Source organism: Anas platyrhynchos, chromosome 5 (genome assembly GCF_047663525.1).
Source record: "Anas platyrhynchos isolate ZD024472 breed Pekin duck chromosome 5, IASCAAS_PekinDuck_T2T, whole genome shotgun sequence".
NCBI classification, from domain to species: Eukaryota; Metazoa; Chordata; class Aves; order Anseriformes; family Anatidae; genus Anas; species Anas platyrhynchos.
The window spans coordinates 12,706,337-12,733,643 of NC_092591.1; the positions used below are offsets into that span (position 1 = coordinate 12,706,337).

Sequence of the window (27,307 nt, forward strand, 5' to 3'; positions counted from 1 at the left end):
TCCTTTTTTGGTGATTCGAGTCAGGAATGCCTATCACAGTTATCACTCTGCAAATCTGGATCTGTGTAACTACCACCACGGCAGACTGCAGGGCCAGTTTTTTCCTTTAAGAACAAACACATCCCTCGGAGCATTTGAAGTAATTTATTTGTTTTCGATACTGTTTTTTCTCTCTTCAAAAAGAACGCTCTTTTCAATATCTGGCTTTAAAAATAGTGCAAAAGAGTACAAAAAGGTTGGAGTGGGATGTCAGGGTACGTGCAGAGTTAAACAGAGCGTCATTGTTCCTTGTGGAAGTGCAGCGCCTCTTGCTCGTGCAGGGGCTGAAGAGGAAGACAAAACTGCTTTCCTCAAATGTAATTCTTGTTCTGACAGAAATGAAATCATATTAGAGTGAAGTTATTTTAGAGACTACCCCAGGACACCAAATATTGAAGCACTTTCAGAATGACAGCAAATGAACACAAAACTGAAAGTTTTCTTTAAATAAATAAACAAATAAATAAATCTCTTGCAAGAAGCAATTTCTCTTTCACTGAAAGCAATGAGATGTCCAACCAGTAAATAACTCTCCTGCAGTCTGTTAGTGTTGAACAAAACAAAATGCACTGAGATTTGGCATGCCAAAGTATGGCACTGGAAAAGATAAAAAGAAAAAAACAAACTCCATTTTCATCATAAAAAGACATTTTTTTTTGTTGCACAACTTAGTAGAGACTGAAACAGGATGCGCCATGAGAAGAGTCCAGCACTCAGGCTGGGATCCTGCAAGGGACCGTGCCCTGCCGGGGCAGCCAACACCTACCTTCCTCGGGCATTTTAGGACATCCCATCCTGTCACCCTATCCTGAGGTTATGCTTGGCAACACTGGTGGCAGACACGTCTTCTGCCACCATGACCCTGGGGAGACAAGAGGAGGCAGAGGAGGGAGAGCAACATGGAGCAGCTCTTGAGTCACAGCATCTCCAGGGGAAAGACAATTTTTGCACTTCGGTGGCTTGAGGCTGAGCTCCTCACACAGTCATTGCCTGACACAGGACACGGTGTGTATATAGCCCAGAATAACCCCAAAAAAGGAGCCCTTGCCAGTGGGGGAGATAAAGAGGCGTGTTGAGCAAGGACATCCTACAAAGAGTCTCTAAAAAATTTGATGGCCAAAATCTGGCCCACACTGCTTACATGCAAATTACTATACTTCCCAAACTCCTGAAATTCCTTTTTTTTTTTTTTTAAACTGTCTTCTACTGCCACTTACAAGAGCCTAGTGACAAAGGCACACTGCATCTTTTTCCACCGAGCTCTGGGGGCTTTGCCAGGTTGCACCAGTTTCAGAAAAACAAGGGTTGAGGGCAATGGTGCTGGGGGATCTCACTAGCAGGACTCCTCTCTCAACATGCACAAGTCTCCTTTAAATCTCTCAGCAGTTTTCTCCCCACACGGTTTCCTTCCTGAAGTGGTTTGCATTTAGTGCTGAAGATTTCAGTGCAGCAAAAACATCAGTGAGAGCCTCAAGAGCCGTTAGATTTGTTATGCTCTTCAAAGAACAGAGGCACCTTTTGTTGCTTGAGATGGGTGAGGGCAGGATAAGAGAATCCTGCAGAAAGTGGCTAAGACGTTTACAAGCAACGTGCCACGGGGTTTTATTAGCATAATGCCAGGAGAGCACTTCACTGCTCTGGAAAACATTTTGCCATGGTTGCCCACCATCTGGGGGATTAAAAAACTGAATGGAAGAAATGATGCCTACTTCTTAACAGCAGAATAACTAAATAACGGTCGGGTACTTCCTGGGAGATGAATAACAGCAGTGATATTTACAGTTGTAATGCTAGAAGGAGACTTTAAGCCCAATTTATCTGTTCACGAATAGAGCAATCCACCTCCTGTGCTGCGCTCAACTGGAGCCACGCTAAGCCAGCAGATGAAGCCGTCCTCCTCTCGCTCCTTCTGGCTGGGCCAAGTGCTTCCAGCTCTGGGTGTGCTGTGAAGGTGGTGTTAGCACACCAGTGTGGTCTCCTTCTCTTGGAATGGCTGTAAACATGTTTCTCTTAATGTGGGCTCAACTTATGTCGAGTATCCAAATTCTTAGAAATTACACGTATTCCTCTCAGAAAACCCAACCTAACCGGAGCAGTTCTGCAGGCAGGGGAAACTCGCAAGGCAGGTGCCCTAAGTGGCAGGAGGAGAAGTGTTGGTTATTTTGGAAACATGGGCAGTGGGCTTGCACGAGGACTGTTATCTCCATCGGCACAGTAAAGAAGAGCCTTTGGAGTGAGGCGTAACAAGCGCTGCTATGGCCTGAACTGATGTTTTTCAGCTAGGTTGAAAGGGAAATCCTGCCCTCAGAGGATCGGGCAGAGATGGGAACCACTGAAGATGCACAGGGCCACTGGAAGAGGTGTATCCTTCACTGGCTGCTCAAGAAAATTCACACTTGTTTGCTCCGTAACACCTCATCTCTGCCCAGTTCAGAAATGATCATCCGAAGAAATATATTCCTATAGTAAGCAATATACTACAGGAATATTTATGTCAGGTGGATTATTCCAGAACAGACCCAGTGCTAAAGCAATGCAGAAGATGAAAGGAAAAAGGAAAAAGCACAGCGAGTTAGGTTTGAAATTGCCCCATCTGCAGTGCATTTCTGAGCAGCTGAAGTTTACGTTGAAACTGGAGTAAGCACGAGGCTGGAAAAATTGTGAAACTTAATTTCTCTAAACCTTTCTCTTGTGCTTTTGGAAGATGACAGTTGGGTAAGATTTATTCCCCCAGGAAAGCTTTGTTTTTTAAAGAAGCAAAAGCTTTCTGTATTTTTAACATGCACCCAATTAACCACTGCCTGTGGCTTGCTATTTTGGCTAGTGCTGGGCATCTGACCACATGGATCATATTTACACTAGCAAGTTTAGAAGTTTGTTATTTACAAGTTCTCTTTGCCTACATTATAAATAGGAACAACTTCTGGGATGATTTGGTTAAAAGACCTGCAGCATAATGGCAATGCACACGTGATGTGAGGTTACATCAGCCTGGAGATGCTCTCAGCACACCTAGAAGTAAAATGTGCACAGAATAAACCATTTTAGTGTTTTATAATCTGCACCAACACACCTGGTAGTGTGGGAAAGCAGCTTGCAGTGCGTTACATGAAGTGGCTTGCATGGGGCACGGATCCCTTTACATCAGAAAAGTTTTGGAAGCAGCTGGCTGCAAATGGTCACTGTACTCTGTGGTGGGTCCCCTCCGTTACTGATGAGTTATTTTATGTAGTATGCAGGACTGTAATGAAGATGCAGCCTTTTGTCTTCCCACACTGTGTCCTCTGTGGTGCTGGGAAGTCTTGGGGCGATATTATCAAATAAACCAGCCACTGCACTGCAGAATACTAACACAGCTAAAGGACTAGTTGGAAAAATGCTAATGAAAAATGAGCTGAATATAACATTACAAAATGATATCCAATAAATTACAGTCTTTCATCTGAAATCTGGTGCACCATAATCTTCACACGCATCCCATGCTCACAGAAACACTACAAATGCTTCAGGCAGCTAGCCAGGGGAGAGGAATTCTGCTATATGCTGCCAGTTTACCGCTGTTTGGTGAATCAATGCTTTCTTCTGTTTCCATCCTTATTTTGGAGGGTTTAAAGTGCTTTACAAGCAACTTCCTTCCAGCAATATGGAAATAGTCACGTCTGGACTAGGGAAAGAGTGGAACAACTGAAGGAGTTGAAAAAGATCTCAAACAACAAAAAACTTAATCAAATCCAACTTATGGAAAAGGGAGCTGGAGAAATTGCAAATAATCTGTAATGGTGAAAAAGAGAAGCCAGCAGATCTACTAATCAGAAGAAAAGGAGTGGGAAAGACTCCCCCTGACTGCCAAAATGCTCTTCCTGCAGAGGTCAAGTCAGGTCCGTGAGTACCAATGATTTTCTCATATAGTATGTCAATATCTCACCAGGATATTGAAAGAAAATTAAAAAAAAATCCACAATATATAATACTCATTACACAATTTACCCGTAGGTTGCATATCTCAAGACTGTCTGTTCTTCTCCAAGAGGTACCTAGTCTTTCAACCACCGAAGCTCAAGACACTTGCTGATACCCTCACCTCATGCCCTGCTCCAATAACCGTGCTGTGCTGTCATCTGTCATTGCATTTGTTAAATCTAAGAGGATGTAAGCCCCAAAGAACATGAACCCTGTCTGCTCAGCAGACATCAAACAGCCTGAAAGCATGATCCATGTAAAATGCAGGGCAAGAAGGGATGCTGCTCTGTCCCCAATGAAATCCAGCTGCCACTGACAAGGCAGGACAGGGACACTGCTTGCATCGAGTAATTCACACCAGTAAACAGGGCTGGCTTCACAAAGGGGACTCCCATGAAAAACAAACAAACAAACAAAACAACAACTAATCAAACCAACAATTTAACAAGAAGCCATTTGTCACACTAATGGCTTTGCTAAATGACACCATTAAACAACCATAAGCAAGAGATTGGTAATGAGCAAGTCAATGTTATCATTTGCTCTTATTTCGCAGGTTGGCACAGAACCAGCTCTGCATTTTTATTGTAAAGGAGGACAGACTAAAGAGATATATAAGGAAATCAAAGTAATTAGGCATATAAACAAGCTGGCAGGTAAACAATTGTGATTCAGTGAGTCAACCTCTCAAGGAAGGATGGGACGCTTTTATTATTACTTTTCTTTAGTATTTTATATCATTTTAGATTACTCCCAACACAATAATTAGCATCCTTACAAAGCACAAGACTGAGATGAATACTGCATTCAGTTCCAGAACTGTAAGGACTTTCGTTACCCCATCCTGAGGATGCAGCTCCCATCACATCACTAGGAATTTGGACACGTGGGGGACGGCCAACGTCAGCGAGTTCAGCCGCTGCAGAAATAAGCCTTGGCAGCAAGTTCTGGCTATGGCTTTCCTCCCAACTTTCCCAAAAGTGGGCCATCATACTCCTGGGAGGAAAACCTCCCCTGGGATGATCTCGACACGCAAGCCAGATTAACACAGGCTTGTGAGTCAGCAGCTGGATTTAGGATCTGATTCAGCCCACTTAACCTTAAGCACTTAATGAAGCGCTTGGCTTAACATTCGCTAGTGCTTCATGCGACGGCGCAGAGAGATGGGTGATGGTGGTGTACGAGGCTCTCTCGTAAAGAAGTGGGACAGCACAGCGATTCTCAGCACGAATTCAGAACCGTGTCTTCACTTCAAGTGACTCATTCATGCCAAAGTCAGCACTGCCTAGAAATTAGTTCCAATTCCCCCAGACGTGAACTGCTGCCATTTTAAAACTCTCTAATTCAGCGTAATGTGCTGCTCAGAAAACCCACACCATTGCTTTCTGAACAGGACTTAGTTATTTTTGCAAATGTCTATCTAGTTACAGTACCCTGACTCCACATCTGCTGAAGACATGCCCCAGATTTTCTGCTGTAGTCTGACACGATTCATTTCAGTCTGTACAAGTGGGCAGTAAATCGAAGGGAGATGGAAGACAGAACCTGTGCCCCACTATAAGATAGCAGTGCCTAAACACAGCAATGTCTCAGTGGGGATATATGGAAAAAATAAACAATAGCACGTCCCAAGTAGTGTATGTAGCAAATCCCAAACTGCAGAGCTAGCAGATAGCTACGATGGGCTGTTTTCAGGATGAATGTGCCAAAGCGAACACCTCTGTTTAACTCTGTGGTTTCGGTTGAAGGATTAATTAGTGTGAACAGTTCTGTGTGTACAAATACACTCCTCAAACCTGGAATCTGTCTCCACAAGAGACAGATTGTCTTGCATAAGAGCAAAACCCTAACACATGGATGCATGTATATAATAAATGCTTTCATTTTTCTAATGAGTTTTGCGTATGAAAATCAAACCCCAGTGCAGCATGCAGGCAGCAGAATGGATGGCAGGGGCTGTGCCTGACAAGGTGCATGGATACGTGTGCCTGTGTGAATTCATGCCCACAAATACGAGCAATATGCAATGTGAGCCTGGAAGAGCAGATCTGAAAATACATCTCATACCTCATATCCATTACACACTTTTGCTGTCAACTCTCACGCTGAGACTATTGCAACAGCTGGGAAAATTATGATAATAGAAAAGTCCTAAGGGAGAACAGGTATCTGTTGAATGCCAGCATCACACAGTGGTGCAGGGAACAGGTGGGGGGGATGCAGGCTGCCCTGTCCGCGGTTGTGCATCGACTGATTGCCTTCCCAGAGCTTGTGCTCTGCCTCTGCCGACCGCGCCCACGCCTCCAGTGCTGCCTGGGGAAAGCAGGGCGAGGGGAAGCTGCCCAGACAAACAGAGGCTGTGAATACAGCAGGGCAGAAATGCAGTGTCAAGATATTTAATGCTGACAAAGTTAGCATTATATGCCACACAAGTGGGTACAAAAGCTTGAATTTTGGCTCTAAAGAACAAAGTAGTGAGAAAAAAGCTTTGAATCAAAATACTTTCCTTTTTGAGTCAATAAAATTATGAATTTTTATTTTGTTTACTTTTTTTTCTTTTTTTAAATAAATGTAATTCCTGATAGTTACTTCTGAGAAGTTATTGTTGAGAACCAAGAAAAAGAGTCTGTTTCAAGAAACTTTAGGTACATTAGGACATTAGGTACAACTACCACTGCCGAACTGTTTCAGTATAATCTACTGGCAATTTCATAGTTTTAAAGGGAAACATGCAAAGATACATTTTGGAATTCAAAAAAAAAAAGTTGATAAAAAATGAATATTTGGAGACTTTGTTTCATAGAATCAGAGTTCAAAATAATGCTGAAACTTCCTTTAAATTGAAATTCCTGTTTTAGACAACCTGAGTTGTATCTAATGAGACAGCTGACAATCTTTTAAACCTTAAATGTTTTGTGTGAAAGAGAAAAGCATTGCTGAAAACTGATTGTTTACCAAAGCTTTTTTATTCCTTTTTTTCTTTCCTTTCCTTTTTTTTTTTTTTAAGAAAGCAGGAAATTTTGGCATCTGTGTGACCCAATTCATGTCTGTATATAAGACAAGTACAAACTTTAAATGGAAGGTCTTCAGCATGGTCTGAACCTTGTGTATGTAAAGCATTGAAAACACTACGGTATACTAACTATCTGACACTATTTTATTCTAATTAATAAAATAATGGAAACAAATCCAAATAATTATTTACTCTATATTAATAAACTTCACAGAAATCTAATAGGGCTTTTAGTATCCAAATATTCTTTCTTAAAAATACCTGTTGTACTTCGTTAGGAATAGCTTACAAGTGAAATTTCTGGACAAGTCCACTTTAAGATAGTTCCTTTCACTTTAGCATAACGGTAATAAATGCTCATCTTGAAACTCACGCTTCCTCAGTGAGCCTCTCTGGACCAACCTCAAAATCCTGAAGAAAACCCACCCCACTGAGGGGAAAAGACAGGTGAAAAAATACATAAACATAAGAGCTTTTGCAAAAAGCCTCTCAACATAGACATTAACATAGATATTAAGCCAATCACAACCTCAAGATCAAAAGCAAAGCATCAGAATTTTGGAGTTTCACCTGGTGATCTAACAGGGCTGACCATGTATGAGAGACCTTTCACAGCCAAAGAGCTCTGCACTACTCAGGTACACACAAGCTTAGGACTGGGGAGTGTTGGCCAGATTTCCTCCTGAAGGTCTCCTGCTGTGGCACAACTAGAGTTGAAGAAGGCCAACTGAAAAAGGCCAAATTCCGTTCTCTACTTCTGAAAACAGAATTTGCTCTTTGATGACTTTAGCATTTGTCAGCTTAATAGCATGAATGGATATATCAAAAGAAGAAATATGAATCCTTAGAAGTATACTAACTAGTAAGATGTATCTGTGCATTAAGTGTTTTCAGGAGACTGAAATAAACATTTTAAGGATATTTGTGCACTTGGAAACTGGTCTAATGTGGACAGCTACTGCTCTGCTTTCCCCGGAGGGCTGCTGCCTCATGCCATCGAACACTGCTGCAAAAACCGGACCGCAGCAAGTGATGTTAACCTTGTATTGCTGTGTTTTCAAAACAAAAACAGGGCTGTGGTAGGAAAAAGAGCACCACATGAAGACTGCTTTTTGGTCGCAGTCCATGAACTTCAAAGAGGTCCTAGGCGTGTTACTGATGGCAGTAGTTAATCTCGGCATTGCATACGAGAATAGGATTTCCATTGAGAAAAGGGGACTTGAGTCTGGGCCTTTGCAAGTTGTTGCAATGGCAATTTAACACAATAGTATACTTCACCACAAACCTCAACTACGGTCAGTACAATAGTTATGAGTAACACCAGTCAATGTCCAGAGCACAAGCCTTTACATTTTACCTTACCAAATAACCAAGACACTGGATGCTCAAAGCTGAGCCACAAGCACAGTCAGCTGCAGCCAAGATGTGACATACTGGAAATATGAGCTCAGTATTCTACCTCAGAAGTTCTTAAAAAAGGTTGCTAATTTTACCCTAGCTTCTATTTATTTAACATTTTATTCTTCCTTGTTACAGGTAACAGAATTTATACATAGATCCAAAGAAATCAGTGGGGCTACCTGCATGCTGAGGCATTTCCAAATATCCATTGATTTCCTACTGTGAGTTAAGGTACCATGAAAAATTGGGAGGAAAAAGAATAAAACCTGAAAATATGTACAATTCATACCATATCTAATGCTGAGCTAAAGGGGGTCTGCCAGAAACCAACTTTTTCTTAGGATAATGTTTTTTATCACAACATACCATCCAACACAACTGCATCAGGTGATTGATAAGAATCGTCATAAAAATGTCACAGATTAATAAAGAGCCTGGTGGCTGCTAACTTACCTCCATCCTGTGAATTCATGATATTCAGAGCAAACAGCATTGCATTGGAGAATGTGGTAGCCTCTTCTTTGCTTGCAAAATTCAAGCCATAGACTTGCCGTGCATCGCGCCATTGATGAAAGGTAGGTGTTGCTTGATTGTACTTCAGTCCCTTCACAATTGAGTAATTAATCACTACCTGTGATATGAAAGAGAAGGGTGAAAATTAGAGTTCTGTTTTCAGTGGGGAAAAGGAAAAGCCTTCGGTAAAGGCTAATTAAATTGGTAGTGGCATTCTTATGGCAGCTGCTCCATGGCAGTGTGGTAAGGCAGCATGCACTTGGATGACAGAAGACCTGCGTGTGTGGGTGAGATTTGTAACAGTTCAAACCAGCCTCAGGGACTTGCAAGCTGGTTCTGCAAAATCTATTACCTGCTCATGTTTTCTACAGCACCTGCCCAGGATACAGCTGCATGTATATTGCAGACAGATGTCAAGAGTCAGTGCCAGCAGCTGTTGCCATCTTTTGGGGGATAATCATTGGCACTTGTCAGGAAAGGGGACAGATTGGCACCGGCCTTCTACTACAGCAGATAAATGTTTGTCTCACTGCACAGGCTCTGGTTTTCCCCTCCTCCCCTGTGCCTGATCACCGCCAGCTTCTTACAATGAGAGACTTTTCTGTCTAGAATCAGACGGGCAGTGGCAAACTCAACTAAATATTCCCTGTCCCAGCTCCTCCCTTGCTCTACATGCTATAATTTCCAGAGAAGGGGTGACTGCAGCAGAAGGGTGTTTCTGTATGATTTAATCAGCTAGATAAAATGCCTTGTTTACCATGGGCAGGGCACATAGAGATGCAGTACTGCCCAGCACCTTCCCAGCCTAGGTTTATAACACGGGCTCCTGAGAGCTGGTCCCCTGAAAATGGGAACTGCACACCTCACGTGCTGCGCAGGAAGCCACCTGCCCCAGCCAGGACGATGTGGAAAAGCACGTCCCTCCAACCACAGCAGAGTCATGAACTCACTGCTGTTGCCAATGGCTTAAACAACTATTTTCTCTTAAAACATGGTGACACCATTCCCATCCTACCACTGAGCTGTGACGGAAGAGCCTGAAGTTGCAAGGGTTCTCCGGAGCACCAGGTAGACTCATGCCTGAATAACTAACCCAACAGTTCTAACATGTACCAACTTTTAAACTTTCTAACAACTTCTGAACAGCTTAACCAAGGGAATGCCCAGCCAGTACATTTGAAGAAATTTATAGAAAGATTGTCCAGCTTCTTCCAGGCTCTGCAAAGTCAGATTTTCTCACCTGCTAAAGGGATCTTCTGTTTGAAAGACAGCACTACTGAAGTCCAAAGAGCACTAGAAGGTGTAGTGCTGTTGTATAAAGACAGACAGAAATTGTAAACATCTATGCCAAAAGTAATTTAAGAGAATTCAGGTAAACTTTTCAAAACTTGTTTTCCCAGAACATCTACTCCAGAAATTCAGAACCCTCTTTATTCTGTGTGTTTGATCACTTCAGTTGAATAAAGACAGAATTTGAACATTGACCTTCATAAATCATCAGGATGCTTAGATGAACCATGTAAAACCTTGTCTTCAAACTCAAAACAGAGACTGAACTGGGGAGTGAAATACAAACCAGCCTGAATTTCATTTTATCTTCTTTGATTAATGTTCCTATAGAACAGGAAAAAGAGGATAGATTCTCCTGCCATTGTTAAAAATGAGTGCACAGAGGTCAACCTGTACAAATGGTGTTGAGACTCCTCAAGGCACACAATGGTACGTGTGTGCCTTGGAGCTGTAATTAAAATAAAGAAGGTCCCACTGCTCCGTGCACAGGGGGTTTTGTACAGGTATTCCTAAGGTAACTTTACTCTAAAGCTTGATATGACAGTAAAATATTATCTGCCATTCCCAATCCTTGGTGCACAGAGGGTTTTGTACAGGTATTTCTAAGGGAACTTTAGGGTAAAGCTCGATATGTCGGTAAATTAGTATCTGCCATGCTAAGCAGCTCAGTAGCTCATCTTGCCTTCATCTTCATCTTCAGTTTTAGTTTTTCAGTCTTCATCTTCAATTTTAGTCTATAATAGCTGAATTGGGGAAACTTATTGGAAATCTTGCAGAAAGAAGTAATGGATTTGTCAATAACAAATAGTTCTTCCTGTAACTCTTCACTCAGAGTTTGTCTTAAAAGCTGAAACATGGCACACCATATGTTTTTTTTTTCTTTTCAAACCCGTTTTAATCTTTTCTATCCTGAAACAAAATAGTCTTGTTACTGATAAAAATATCTGCCTTGTTTTGAATTTTATTTAATTCTGGATTTCAGTTATACTGTATGGCAAGGAGTTTCACAGGCCAATTGTTCATAATATTAATAAAATGATGTCTTTCAATATTCCATCACTTTAATGTTAAAAAAAGTCTTTGCCTCACTTCTATCTGGTACTCTCCTTCTTCATAACTTTGCTTCAGTTTCAAGTGTAAACTCTCTGGGGCAGGCATGGATATATAAGGAAACTCAAAACTGAAAGTCTTCTTTTTGACTGTAGTCTGTAGGCTACCAAATTATCAGCAGCAGTGATGGTGATGTTTGACAGGATTCACAGTAATAGGGGGTCTTGATGGGTGTTGGTTGTGTGACCACAGCCACAGGGTCAGAGGTCCTGCACAAGTCTTACACCCCATATTCTTGTTTATCAAGACAGAAAAAGGCATTTGCTTGTTTCTCCAGAGCATGAAATGCTCCGCAAGTTTATTATCAGCTTGGGTTCTGCTGTGCTCCCAGCACAAACTCCTTCCATGGGCAGCAGTCGTGTGTTTGCTAAAACACAGGGATCGTGATGAAGCAGCTAAAAACTGCTACAGCTGAGGCCAGATTCTTTATTTCTGCATGCAGGCCCAAACCTGACTGACTTCAGTAAGTTACCGATGTAATTAACTAGTTTTTGTTGGTTTTTTTTTGTTTTGTTTTGTTTTGTTTTGTTTTTAAACGTGGTTTAATTTATATCACAAGAATGCTGTCCCCATTTCAGGTCTGGCTTAGGCCCAAGTTTAAGAAGTCCCACCTTCCCCAAGGCCCTGTTTTTACATTCGCGTCTTAGCCACATCAATACACAAAGCCCTCAGGAGACATGATTCACGTTTGCCTTACACCCTTCTCCCCACCTATGTGTTCAGCACTTGCGTTTCGGCAATGAGATCATGCTGAGCTGAAATCACTTGATGTAAAATCGCCCCTTCAAACTCTCAGCGGATCATGACCGTGCACTGGGAAGCTCCTGCTTGTCCGCTAGGCCATGGAGATGGACCAGCTGTATGTTCTTACCTTTCTGAAAGCCTTGCACGGTGACTGAAGCTAACACACTTCACCTTTGTAAGAGGCTAGGTTACAATTACAGCTGGCAAGCTGCAAGTTGCAGCAAATGGTTTGCTTGTGACTCTCTTGGGCTACATGCTAAGAGAAAACGAAGGTTGCACAGAGACATTAAAGCTCGTGATGTCAAGTGATTGCAATACAGACCTGGCCGCAGCTTCAAAACAAACAGTGCTGGCCTCTGCGGCTACTCCAAAGCTTCAAAAAGCTACTTCTGTTTTTCTGAAGATTACTGCTCATGCCAGTATGAGCCTATGCAAATGTGCCCATCTGAGCAGAAAGGGGAATTCATTGACTGCCGGTCTGCAGCTAAGCGCTGCTGCGTGCAAGCACGCGGCGAGCACGTCATCCCAACACACAAGGGGAACGAGTGGTCTGATGACCACTTCCCAATGGTGAGAATGATGCTGATGCTCTGCCATTCTAAAAAATATCTCTCTCTGTGGTCACCTTTTTAGACACCACCAGCCAGAAAGCAAAATATACACAGACAAGGTAAACAAAATGGGAAGGGAACGTCATAAACTCTAATATGTGCCCCAGAAAAGGGCTAGGGAACTGAAAAGAAACTTTAAAAAAATAACAAAAGCAGTCTACAGGAGATGCATGAAAAAAAAAGGAGGGAGGGGATGAAAATTAAAGAGAAAGATTATTGAACTTGCAATACAAAACAACAAAAATTAAAAGGGAAACATTAAAGACAGGCACGGGTGAAATCATGAAGATTACTCTAGTCTGTGCCTTGCCAAACAGTATGCAATAAAACTTAAAATTGTTCCTACGTGGTATTATTGTGTTACATATTTTAAACTAGTTTCTCAACTCCTGGAAATTTGTATAGCTTCATTAGCCTCATTATATGCGAAATCACATATTAGCTGAAGATTGGTCCTTTTCAGAAAAATATGTCTTTCCTTGAAAAACAGCAGCTTGTAATAAAACCTCATTTTTAATGTGACTTAGCACAACCTGAAAGCAAGCATGAAATGGCTTGTACAGGGAATTATTTTAACTGAAATTCACTTTTGCTCTCATTAAATGCAAATACTTAGCAAGCCTAGTAAGCTTATGGCTCCATGTGAGACTCATATAAAATGTATCAAATTCTCAATCTGAGCCTTTCAGAACATTTGCTGTCTTCATGATACCAGATTTCTGTAATAATGTTTAAGGTATTTTCTTTTAGCCAGTTTTAAGTGACTAAAGCAACCTGTACTTTTTTGTTTGCTTGAGGGAGCATTTTTTGTCTTCAAACTCTAGAAAAAAAATATATAACTGTTTCCTTCTGAATTGAGATGATTTTTAGATAGCATTCAACCTTTTCATAAGAAGGAACATTTGCAAGCAAATAGAGTATTACAGTTAATATAAAACATATTTAAAATAGAGATCAAGATTTGAATTTTAAATATAACCTACACTACAAATTGTATATTCTGATTAAGACAGACCTCTGGTACACATACAAAGTCTTCCATATATATATATGTAGACATTATGACTTTTGCTTGGTCTGTACTGGCTATTCAGATGCATTTTAGATTGTCTCACATGAATACCATTTACATTCACTGGCTGGCTACACAAAATAATTAGCACGGCCTGTTCCAGAGCAGTACTGATTCTCACAAGTGACTAAGCAGCCACTGTATTTCATTCATTTTCAAAAACATCTTCTATTTTTAAAATGAAGCTCCATTACTATATTGCTTTTGCTCTACTGAGAAGGATAAAAACAGAGGCAAACGATGTTGCAGATGTTTCAAAAGTGTGCTGCAAGGAGATGAAATATGTGCTAAGTAAAAAAATAATAAAGAAAAAATTGTTATTTCATGAGCAGACTGCTCAGTTTAACATTTTGGCAGATGGGTGGTGGTGGTGCCCTGCTCCTGCTCCCAGACCCGACTCTCCCTGCCACAGGAGTCTTTTGACCACCTTACACAGGTTGAGGTGCTCTCACCGCGCTTTCCCACGGAGCTCCGCCGCTCTCTAACCCGCCAGGAAACCACTTGCACACTTTTTTTCTGAGCCTCCCACAAGCGTGATGGCACAAGGCAAACATGGGAGGAGGGCAGCCGGGGCAGACCGGGCTGCTGCCGCTGCACCATCCCCACAGTTACACACGGGGGAAGTCCCCAGCTCTCAAACTTCTGCTCTGAAATGACAACCACAGGACTACAGGATAGCACCGCTACCCTACACAAGCATAATTTTGTTATTTTGGGTATAGACATAAAGTTTCTTGCTTCTGATAGCATGCACAAACTGGTGCACCCAAGAGCAAGGCAGTCACTGGGCTAGAGTGGCCGAGGAGGCTCTGATCCCACTTCTGCTTATCTAAATCCCACGTATCTCCCTTAATACCCAGGGAGGCCCTGTGGGCTTAGCCTGCCATAAGTCAGGTCACAGGGTGCATCTAGGACTTCAAAATGTGATGAGGATGTTATGAGGAACTAATTGCTTATCACAGCAATGCAACAAGCATGCTTTATGAGACACCCATGCACAGCAGTGCAAGGTGATACTGCTTTTCTTTTGTGTATCTAGTACTAAAAGTGAACAAAAACAGGGGGCTGAGAACAGCACCTGCAGAATGAAATAAAATTCATTTCACAAGCAAAAACATGGTGGAGGGGGGGAATATAACAAAATCTCTCACATTCACCAAAAGTTCATTTTGCAAATAAACAGTAATAGATCATGACGCACTCTGTACCCTACGAAATTGTACAAAATCTGAATGTGTGGAGTAAATGAACTCACAGACATCTTGCAGGGAGCAGGAAATGTCGCTAGACTTCACCGACTACAGAACTGATGGTATCTAAAGAGACCAAAGGTTCATTTACAGGAAACTTAGTGCAGTTACTCACTTGTTGATCTTGCAGTTTAACTCCAACTACCCTGAAGGTGTTAGTAGCCGTGTTGTGGTATATGTTGATTCTGCTGAACCCCTGCTGTCCAGGTTTGATTGGCACCCATTTCTTACTGGTATCGTCATAGACCATAACTGAAGCCCGAGCTTGGCAAATACTCTGTTCACTGGAAAGAAAAAACAACAAAATAAGAGAAAAAAACAGTGAATTAATTGTCTACTACCGAAAACAACTCAAAGAAAACAACAGAAATTATCAGAACCACTTAAAATGTATGTTTTACAATAAATCTGCTAATCCTTTGAATATAATCTGCCTATTAAATTAAAGCTTGTGTGTACGTGTTTGCACTTAAAAAAACTCCAGTATGCTGCTGAACTGATTATCTATTCTATATAGAAATATTATGTCCCGAGGAATAACTGGTAGCGCACACATTTTATGAAAACTGTCCAAGAGTATGAATGCTCTATTTATTTTATGTACCTATTGGCAAGCAAAGCCATTCACATTTGCATGAAAACTGACTAATATTTTACAGCTTCTTGACAAAATAAACATGACATGCAAAGCCGAGTTACACATTTAAAACTGGAAGCAAGCAGACCTTGAACCAAAAGCCACATTAGGTAAACTGAAGAAATCAATTACGTTAATCCAGCTAATGCCTAATGCTCAGACCCGGTGACGCACTCAGACATCCCAGAATATGCAGTGCAAAACACACAGGTGCCTTCACCCTGACAGCAAAGAAAATGGGGACTCCACAGATTTCTTCATTGCAGGGTTAAAGCAGATAACCATTATTAACTGAGCATTAATATATGGGTATTTTTGTTCTGTGGCCTCACAGAAATTCATCGTTTCTTTACCTCTTCCTTGTGCACTAGTGACATGTATATGAGATCAATACTAAAATGCACTTTTCACATGAAAGAAATGCCACTGGCACATAGTGCCGAGGTGACAACTCAATGCAGGTTGTAGTGCTTTACAGCCACCACTGGTGGCATTTTTGGAATGGCAGTCAGGATTTTAATTCCTACTCTCTGAAAATCCCACCCACTTTTATGCCAGGGGAAATAAGAGTTCCTTACACAAAATAAAAATTGAGATCTTTGAACATAAGTTTTTTTCAACAACTGCATGTGAAGCCTAACTAAAACTCTTACAGTTTACAATCTGCAAATATTTTAAGTTTGTGGCCATCCTATTAACTTCAGAACTATATATATTGACAAATACCTCTCCTCCTCAGTCCAGGCTGTATTAAACACTTTTCAGCAATGCAGTATCAAGTGGTAATCCACTTTGCACACAAATCCCTTTTCCCCCCTCCTGCATACAGTTCTTTGTCTTGATTTTCTCTCAGCAATGCCTCGGTTTCAGTCAGATGAACGCAGGAGAAGCTCTCAGGTGGTAGTGAACCATATTACTGCCCTGACACCGTGCCAGGTGACACCACTTGTAAATGATACCAACTGCTGCAAACCCAACCCCATTCAACCCCATCACTGTCATTATTTTAATGAAATGGAGCATGCTAAGTATTAAGGGGATCTGGGTAGATAACAGCAGCAATTTTCAATCTTTTCTGATCCGTGGCTCTCGAAAAGATTCCCAAGGCAGACGCATACCCCAGTGTGAATGAAAGCCCACTGACATTTGGCTCGTCGCATTAGTCACTTCTCACAGCCTCCCAGCAGCTCACAGACCTCCTCCAGGTTGTGGGCAAGAGCCTGAAAACTCTTCACAGGGTTTACAGAGGGAGCAATGACGCTGGCAGACATCTCCAGTAAGACCGAGCTAACAACATTCAGACCAAAGTGTACTTTTATTACGTAAAAACATGGGAACAGCAGTGGTCTGTAACATACTCAGATCCGCAAGACTAAAGCTGGAGGAATCCCAAAAATCTCTGTCCCTGGAGGGTCACTCTCAGCTGGCATGACACCAGACCCTTCTCCTCAAGCCTTGCTGTTCGCTACAAGGCTGATCTAAAGTAAGTGAGAGCGTGCCACTGGTTTCATCAGAGCAAGTCTGGGACCCTACGGTACCTGCATGTGAACTTTGGAGCCCACAATTGCCAAGGGCTCCTTGGCAGCTTTATTGCCATAAATTAATCAAATTATCCATACTTACAGAAAATGCACCTAAGCATACAGACATGAGGGCCTTACTGTGGCCATTATTTGTCACGCCATATCGATATCCCAGCACGTGCAGCAACTTTGCCTTCAGTTTGCTGCCATTAAGAACGGAAGCAAAAACACCCTCTAAACCCCATGATGGAAATACAGACCCCAGGAGAAATATTTAATGCATGACAACTAATTGTTACTGTAACATAAAGCAACACATCAAGCTCAATTCCTGCTCTCCCTGCAGTCAATGGACATTTTTCATCATTCATTTAATGGCAACAGGATTAAGCCTGTTATCTGGCCTCCAGTGAAATAACAGAAAGGTACATAAAACAAGTACAGCACAAGGGGAATCCTTTCCTGCAAAGCACTTCATCAATCTTTCAAAACCTAAAATGCCTCCGGGGACCCATTGCTAGCTTGCTGTCTCACCCTAAATGGAGGTGTAACTCTTTATGCCTGAGGTCTCATCTTGCCCACAAAAAAACACAGTTGTCTCACTGCAGCTTTAAGGGGATTCCCTGAAAACCATCCAGAAAACGTTCACTACAACTCTTATAAAGGTCAGTGAGAACCTTTCTATTGCACCCAGTGGACTCCATTATTTTAAACGTAAACCAAGCAACATTGGTATCACAAGGCTCAAGCAAAAAAATCTGTTATTTTTGTGATACCATTGATACTTAATGTCAACTACACAGAACAAGTAATAAACAGGGTTTTAGACATGCTGTTGTACATAGTCGAATTCCTTCTCTATGAGAAGTGTCTGCCATGTATCAGCATTTATACACCAAGTCACGACTGTAGCTTCCAGAACTTGCCTTATTTTCCTAAGAATATAAAATAAGTTACCAAAAAATGGGTAATTCTTTCAAATGATTCATCAAATTTCACATACCATTCCAAATATTACAAATTCTTCTATTGACTTTTTATGTTACATCAACATGCAAGCAGACTCAGCCATCTGGGTTTCTGCCATAGGCAATTACGTGTGAAAAGGGTAAAAGCTGCACCGTGTAGCATGCTTGGACTGGCAATGCAGATTTGCGGTATCCTCCTTGCTTTATTAGATTGTCGGCAGCAGTCCCCAAATGAGTCACTTCCAGCTTTAAAGGACCATTCAAGGCACACAGACATTTGAGAGCAGTTAGGGGTAGCTCTAGGAGGCTGCACCCCATGCCAGTATTGCAATGAAGGTGACTTTGTCCACAAATGTCTCTCCTCTTCCATCTGTGTAGAACTTGAAAAGGACAGCCCCCTTCTTCCTGCATTTTAGTAAATTCATGATTAACAAGGAATTGTAGCCAAAAAGAACCACAAAGGAGTATGGATAAGATAAGACTTGGGGAAAATATCTGCATCTAAGTGAATTATCCTTAATGGAGCTTCTTGACATAACCTGGCTGACTTCAAGTAAAGACACAGAAGAGAAACAACAAAATGACAGAAATGACTGGGGAAGTTGGGAGTGAGGGAGCCAAGTCTGGGAGAAAAGTCTTCACTTTGCCAAGGCCAGCAGACTATCAAAATATAAAATTGAAAAGTTCAGAACTGAATCAAAAAAGAACCACCATAAACAGGAAAATGGGAGCAAACCAAAATGGTTGACAGCAAGTCTTCGGCAGAGGCTCTGAAGGGTCTCCAGCACTTGTCTCTGATGTCCCAGACTGTGAAAAACATGAGAGTCCAAGCTGCGCTGCTGCTTCATTGACCATCTCTGCTTACAAGGCATCCTCTTGTGGATACAACTTGTGCACAGAGTGGTCCTGAGCTGCTGTGCCCACCTCTGACCCATGATCTGGGGTGAGACCACCACTGCAGGAGGTTGCCCGAGCACTACCCTGGAACTCTGGGAGCACCAGCCCACCCAGGGGTTACCTGTCCAGAGGGGTTTAAAACACCTTCTTCTAGAGCCATGGCAATACAGGACAACTTTTGGAGGATCACTGAATCATGCTCTTAAAAAAGTGTAATAAACTGATGGCAACTAACCAACTGCAGGGTTTAACACCCAATTCTGTGGGCTCTACTCCAGCATGCTGGCTGGGCCAGAAGACTCCTACTATTCTTTATATTTATAGAAGAACCGTTTTCTTGGGGCAGAAATTCACTTGGCATAAGGTGTGAAAGCTCCCCTAATAGAAATCAAGCAATGGCACTTTGAACCTATTACCAACCCACCACGTTTCAAGCTGCTCAAGTTGTCTCTCTTTCCAGCAAGCTGTCTTCTGATATTCTTAGGAAATGCAAACAGCTACTTTTGCAATCATTTACCTTATTTTTAATTTCCGTTTCCCATCAAAACCCACCCACTCCATCTCCTTTAAATAATTAATAATTTTAAATTATTTTGGACTGATCCTTATTGGTGCCAGAAATGGCTAATATTGCTTTGCCCAAGCCTTGTCCTACCTCACAAAACCTCAGCACACAAAACGTGCGAGTGACTCACGAGCCCTTTAACACCTCTCACTTGTCCTCTGAGTCCGACTGCAGAAAGTTAGAGCCGTGTGGTTAAACCTAACACGCAAGAGACAGATGCTGATGCTGATTTAAGAAGCTGACAGAAATATCTCAATGTTAGCTTTAAAATAGCTAACTTAAATAAAAAATCCTCTACATGGAGACGTGCGGTCTGTGCGATAAGTATCTGTTAACCTCAGAATTAGCAAGCTACAAGTCAGGGTCCTGCTGCATTGAAAGTGTGCTGCAAACTCTGCTGGACTTATTTGATGAACAGACTTTAATTGATTTCACTGCAACAAATATAATGATGGTTTGGAAGCAGGGAAAGTGTTTCAGCAGGTATCTTTGTAGGAACGGGTGGGGATTTCTGTCTGGTGACTGGATTTAGGGAACAAAAAACACAGGAGACCCTCACAACACCAGCCTGTCAGGTCACTCGGGCTTATACACACCATTACCTGAGGTCTGAGCTCACTGCAGCTAAAGCCTGCTGTAGTGCAGTGGCTCTCCAGATCCCCACCAGAGATTCATTGCTGGCTCTGCCTGTGACCCCATCTCTCATTGGGACCCCCATTTCTCCAACACCACGTCAGTCATGTTTGTGAGTCCATTCAGGACCTCCTTTTCCAAGTTTACTTCCCTCAGCACCCAAACCTGGGGACACCCTAAGTCACCATCCTTCATCCCACCTCTGTCCCGGAGCAATGAGGAACTCATTTACCTCCCCAGCAACACAGCAAAACTTCACAGCGAACCAGGAGCACTTAGCCACTGATCACCCTAAAGGGCAGCACCAACCCAGAGGGACTTCACCTACAGAGAGGCGGTCTGGATCCACGGTGACATGCAGATGTCTGAATATTTTCTAGCAGGCATTTAGATAAATAGCAGTCCTGGTTCCATATATAACACAGTGTGGGTGATGGAGGGGCGGGCTGACAACCGCTTTTCTGAGTCTCATTTCTTGGGACCCCCTGAAAAACGAACCCAAAGGCCCAGCAGTCAGGAGCCCTTGGTTTGCACTCCCTCCTGGCTGCCTGCTGGTGCAGAGACCTCCCTGACAGTGCAGCCCTTGCCCTGACCAGCCCCAAGCAAAGTCCAGTTCCCACAGGAGCTGTGGGTTTTTGGTCTCCTGCTCAGCTTGCATGTGGAAGATCTGCCTTCGGTGCCGTGGCTGCATCAGCAGAGGGAGATAAGCTGTTTGCTCTGAGCATCTGCAGCAGGTGCCTAGCTGTCACCTTTCTCCACTGTTAAACTCCAACATCTGAATAGTTTAGTATTAAATAATTACAAGAAAAACGAGCATATACAAAACCTCCTTCACAAGCAGCTCTCAAAAGGACACTAAATAGCGAGTCATGACATGCCTGGGAGATAAATACATATTTTAGAGAGCAGGAAATTGATATAATGGTACCTACAGCATTAACACGAACAAGAACACCAGCACTTGCTTCCAGAAGGAGTAGTATTTAAGAGCTACTCTTCCTTCTGCTAGCAATGAAGACATTTGCTTCAAATTCCCCCTTTCTCTACTGGCATACCCCATGGGAATTGCCATCTCCGGTAACCACTGCTGGCATCCACCACAGACACTTCAGATGGAAACCAAGGCACAGCTTATGAGGCACTCAGATCTCATCCGAGGCCAGGACGTTGGGAGATGAGTTACAAGGGAACATCCGTGCAATCCTGGCATGACCAGAGAAACTGGAACATCCTTCTGTCACCTCTCAGTGCTCTAGATCATGGGAGATGTAAGTAAGTAGAAAATAAATAAATAAATAACATGCAGAAAGATAACGCAGCGGAGGGGATGTTTCACATGGGCCTGTCGTTGCACAACAGCTCGGTCCTGCAGCACCACCTGTGAAAGTTCATGCAGAGCTGTGACCTCTCAGTGTCCGCTGTGACACTTAAATAACAGATCTGCCGTCCGGGGGATCTGCTATTAGGGCTGGTGTCCTGGCTGCAGATTTGTTCTCCTGTAAGCTGGCACATCTGCCTAGCTTACGGCGCTGAGATTTTGATGCTACGTGGTGGAGTTAATTTTAACCCCTCGCTTTTCTGGTATGTTCTGCAAACTGAACCATAAGAAATAATGTGATTCTAAGGGGAACTCCAGTCATCACTATCTCAACAATTACCAAAAAAAAAAAAAGAGTAGGCACTTCGTAGCGGAAGTGTAGTGATTCAGAAAAGTGGCATCACTGCGAGGCAGCCGGATGCCCACAGCCATGTCCAGCAGGGCAGGGGCACTGCTGTCTCCTAATGGAGAAACCCCACTCCACCGCTCCCTTCACGCTTCAGTTCACACGTCTCTTTCTGCAGTGAAGTGCGGTTTGCTTTCTGATATCGCGTGCCACCTTGAAGATAAACTTTGGGAGTTCCTAAAAATAAATGTCAAGCCAATGTCTAGAAGTTCCTAAAAATAAGTATCAAGCAAATGCCGTGGGGAAACACAGTGAACCCAAGTAATCTATAAACACACACTCAGACAAAAACGGTAAAAAAGTAACTTTACTAGATCAGGTTGCTATTAATATAAACCATTTCCCTTCACCACTGAATTACAGAAATAAAAAGAAGAAGTAACTAATCTCATAAAATAAACATCATGCAAAACCCAAGACTAAACTGTCAAGTGAAAATCTGTGACTAAATCTCTCACTCACTGGCCAGCCGTACGCATACTTTGGTAGAACAATACTTTAAACAAAGGCTTTTAAGGATTGTAATCATAACTAATCATCAGGAGAGGCAGACTCATGCGTGCATACAGCAAATCAACATAAAGGTCTTTCATTAAAGTTGGCATTGCGTAGCTTTGGGTTCTCTTCAATCCCCACAGAAATGCAAATAAACCCACGACAGCTCCTCTGGAGCTGGTGGTGTCAGATTGGGGATGAGCGTGGCTCGCTTCTCCCTCACTGCCAGGAGATGCATATTCATGTAGCATCGCCATAAACCTTAATTATCATTTTACAAAAGTATAAATTAGCCTGTGAGGCCACAACCAGAATGCAGAGCTCCTGCACTATGATGCATACACTTTCCTTTCCGTCCAGTCCCATTAACCCCATTCATTGAGCTCACTGCCCTCGAGAACACCGATCCCAGGTACTTACGGGCTCGCCATTGAGGAAGATCTGGTCGGGTAATCCCGGAGGAACAGACACTCGAATCTGGCACGTGCCCTTACACCCAAACAGGGTATTTCACCTGATTACACGGCCGAACACAAATTTGGCAGGAAGACAACCCGGGAGCCTACATGAAGGCTTAAACCCAAAACAGGAAATGGAAGCGTTATCATGCAAGCAAAAGGGCAGGAAGTAACACTTACTTGCTTGGCAGGGGCGGGGAAGGGACTTTAAAGAAGAAATGTATTACTACTTTCAGCTGATTTACTGAACAAAAATGCAAACAATATAGAGTAAGATTAGATGCACCACCCTTTCCTCATTGGTGGCAGAGCTATTAAAAACATGTCATTGTTTTCTCAAGGCACAGGTTCATTCTCTGAGAAAAGAAAGAAAAGAAAAAAGAAAAAAGAAAAAAGAAAAAAAGAAAAAGAATAAGAAAAAGAAAAAAAAAAAGAAAAAGAAAAAGAAAAAGGAGACAAAAATGGGATAAAATTTGCTCCTCTGGATATGTGGATATGCTTCACTGCGTGCCCTCCTCCTCTCAGCAGTGGCTGGGAGAACTGTTTCAGACCAGCTAGCTGGGCTTTCCATCACCACAATCTCCATCACCACCACAATCTCCATCACCACAGAGTGCCCTTGGGAGGCTGCAAGCCTTCATCTCCATCCTGCCAGGAGCTGCCCACCAATGTTTTTGCCTGTGTCTACTGCGAGACAGCCCTGCAGGAGCTTCCACCCCCCTGGCTATCTCTGCAGTCCCCAGTTTGCTTGTTCTGCAGCTCTGTTAACTGGGCAATGCCAGCTAGCTGTGACAGCAGCACAGTCTACCAGCACAGGTTGAAACTGAAGGAATAATAATTAAAAATACTGCAGCAAAAAGAAAAGTATTGTAGGTCCTGGGAAGTCTAGCTTGTACTTGAGCACCACCTCTCCTAGGGTAAACCTGCAGCGGTTTTGATGGGCTGCCTCTCAGAGGTGGCAGGTCTTTGAGGCAGATCCTTCTTCTTGGCTTCCTTTTTGTCCCCATTCCTTGCTTTGGCAAACTGGTAAACACCCTGCAAACACTCTCCAGCCTTCCCAGCATGGCCCCAGGCTGTGGGTGCCTTCTGGCCCAAGCAGATTAACAGCAGAGGGAGAACGAGTGCAAGGCAAAGGGCAGGGAGAGCTGGATGGGCCCTGCCGTGTTCGTGTTGCAGGTAGAAGAAGCTGGGGTTTTCTCCCCATTCCCACACGAATTTCTGCTTTTTGTCAGCGGGCTCACGCGCTCTCTTAACGTGTGTAAATACGTCAGCTGCTATCTGTGATTACACAAACACACAGAGTGCAAACACAAAAGGCAAACAACTGCAGAACACGAGCACTGGATACCCAGGGCTCCCACCTGCTCCTCCTTAGCCCAGGTCAACACAAGCACCTGGAGAGCACAAAGAAAGGAAGACAAAGGAGATATGGGTGAGCCAGAAGACATGGGAAGAAAAGTATTTCTTCAGCTATGACAGAAGCTGGTTATTGCCATTCATAAGGGGATTAACACCGTCCTGTACCTCGGTATCACTTGTTAACCTACATTCTATGATTGCTCAAGAAAATAATTCTCCCATGGGGCTACTCGATGTGCTGGCAGCTCAGATCCCACAGAGCCATGAGGAGACCGGTCCCCAGGAGATGACAAATCCCTCACGTCCCGGCAGTGGTCTCAGAGGGCCACACACGGGTGAATAACCTGAGATCCCCACCTAACACAGCAGGAGCAGAGGGGTCTGGCAGATAGGCTCAACTGGGCAAGATCCCCCAGATCCATAAATGCTTCTGTGCAGTTCTGCCTGAACAGAGGAGCCGAGTGCTTTTATGTTCACTGCTTTCCCATTATAACAGCTTGCTTTCATTGTCCACCTGGAAGATGTGGAAACTACTGGTGAGACATCACCCAGCTAAAATACAGGTGAAAATGTGCTCAGTCTCATCGTGACTATTGCACTGCCCGTTGAAAGGCAGCTTCACATCCCTCTGCAGTAAATCTCTGTATCACTGGGAGGGTGTTGGTTTTCAGCCGAAGGGGGAAGATTGCAACCCAAAAGGAAAAAGAGTTTTCACTAACATACAAGAAGAGATTTTTACAGCTGTTTTTTTGCTGGTGGTGGTGGTGGGTTTTTTTCTCTTCTCTTCTCTTCTCTTCTCTTCTCTTCTCTTCTCTTCTCTTCTCTTCTCTTCTCTTCTCTTCTCTTCTCTTCTCTTCTCTTCTCTTCTCTTCTCTTCTCTTCTCTTCTCTTCTCTTCTCTTCTCTTCTCTTCTCTTCTCTTCTCTTCTCTTCTCTTCTCTTCTCTTCTCTTCTCTTCTCTTCTCTTCTCTTCTCTTTTCTCTTTTCTCTGCTCTCCTCTCCTCTCTAATGTCTTTTTCTGCTTAACAAAACATTTTATTACCACTTTCACTGAGAGTTCAATTTGGCTGCCATATTTACCTGATACTTTGCCTTTCTCCTTTGAGATCTGGCTGGTTTCTGAGCACTTCTGTCCCATTCAAAAACTCCTGCTTTTCATCAGTTTAAAACTTGGCTTCACTTGGAGTCAATTGGCACTTCTTCTGTACAGCTCATACATTGCTCAGACTATTACTGCTGAGTTTGTGTAAACAGCACTTTACTGCCTGAATTAGAAAAGAATGACAGGAGCCTCATGAGGTCCAACAAGGAGAAGTCCAGCACCCTGCACCTGGGCAGAAACAACCCCAGGCACCAGGACGTGCTGGGCCACCCAGCTGGAGAGCAGCTCTGCAGAGAGGACCCAGGGGTCCTGGCTGGCACCGAGATGAACGTGAGTCAGCAATGTGCCATTGCTGCTAAGCAGGATGATGGGATTCTTGGCTGCATGAGGCAAGATACTGCTGGCAGGTTAAGAGGGACCTGGGAGTACTGGACAGAGCCCAACAGAGGGCAGCCAAGGTGCTGGAGGGACTGGAGCACCTCTCCTGTGAGGGGAGGCTGAGGGAGCTGGGGGTGGTCGGGCTGGAGAAGAGAAGGCTGGAGGGGGATCTTATCCATGTCTGTAAATACACTGGGAGTGTGTAAAGAGGACAGAGTCAGGCTCTTCAGTGAAGGAACTGAGGCTGTGGGCTTGAACTGGAACACATCTAAACACTAGGAAGCACTTCTTTACTGTGCAGGTGATGGAGCACTGGTACAGGTTGCCTGAGTAGGTTGTGGAGTCTCCTCCTTGGAGATCTCCAAAAGCCACCTGGACGTGGTCCTGGGCAGCCTGCTCTGGGTGGCCCTGCTGGAGCAGGGGTTGGGCCAGGTGCCCTCCAGAGGGCCCTGCCAACCTCAGCCATGCCGTGGCTCTGTGATTCTGACACAACCTAAAAGATGCATCTCCAAATAAATTATGGCCTCAAACTGCTAATTCAATTGCCCAGACCAGCCACGTTGGCTCCATTCTACTAGGCTGATGGGTGCAGGATGATGGACCAAGGAAAGCTCTGAGCAGAATTTTTATTTCTCTTTAATGTGTTTGGGATAGATGCAGTCACTGATTTTTGGGGAAGAAGACAGCACTTAGTTGTCAGAATAGTTTTCCTGCTGAACCAGGTGGAAACTGCACGCAATACAGTAACATCAGCTAGCTCCTGACCTAGAATAATCTGCTTTCAAAGATTCAGTTGTCCTGACCACAAGCATCATTGAGCACACCTGGAAATTCCCAGCCCTCCCCAGCTTCTGCCGGTGCCGAGCGTGCCCAAAGCACAGCCAGGAGCAGGGCACTGTGGACAGCTCCAAAGTCAGGCCAGGAAACAATGACAGCGAGCAGGACAAAGCCCAGCTCTGCCCCTCAGTGCCCTGTCATAAGGCAAATGAATTTCACTAAGCACTACAGCATGCATTCCAGCAGAAGTGCCTCTCATCACCCGTCTGCATTGCTAAAATGCCTCGGACTAGAAAGAGTGCTTAGAAGGAAACGGCGCTCGGGGACGAATGGCAAATAGGACCCAGCAGCTGATTTCCATCCGGTCCTCACGAAGGACTGGATGCTGGATAAACAGATTATTTCAGTCATGTGTTGAGACCTGGGTGAGAAGAGCAGAATTCCTCAACACAGAAGCAAGGCTTTCGCTGCAGCTATGTGAATATTCCCAAAGGCTTTCGAGCGGCACGTCTGCTGGCTTTTGTATTCTGAGGATGGCTAAATACCGCGTGCGCTTCCTTCTGGAGGGCTCCCTTCCCAAACGCAATGGCACGTGACAATAATGTTATGTATTTTCAGTTCTTGGAGCTACAGTCTGCATACAGAAAGGTGAGTGTCTCAGCCTCAAAATGACTCACAGCCAAACGAGAAACCCAGCTCGTTTTTTAAGAATGAAAAGAAGACGCACCGTGGGCTATATTACGCTCGGCTGTATACTCACGAAAGCCTAGAACAGTCATAACCATCTAA

General features: G+C 43.4%; 1 protein-coding gene across 6 annotated transcripts in view; it reads right to left on the bottom strand.

The window, feature by feature from the left end:
• EVL (Enah/Vasp-like) overlaps positions 1-27,307 on the bottom strand; it is a 141,844-nt gene that overhangs the window by 52,490 nt on the left and 62,047 nt on the right. For 5 of the 6 annotated variants that reach the window (XM_038179840.2, XM_072038302.1, XM_038179836.2 and 2 more), the window contains exons 2-3: positions 15,119-15,287; positions 8,867-9,044 (exon numbers count right to left, since the gene is read on the bottom strand). In XM_038179840.2, coding sequence (XP_038035768.1) covers positions 8,867-9,044; positions 15,119-15,287 — 347 coding nt within the window. Of the gene's footprint in view, positions 1-8,866; positions 9,045-15,118; positions 15,288-22,865; positions 23,044-27,307 lie in introns of those variants that run through there. The other variant, XM_038179838.2, reaches the window with a different exon arrangement.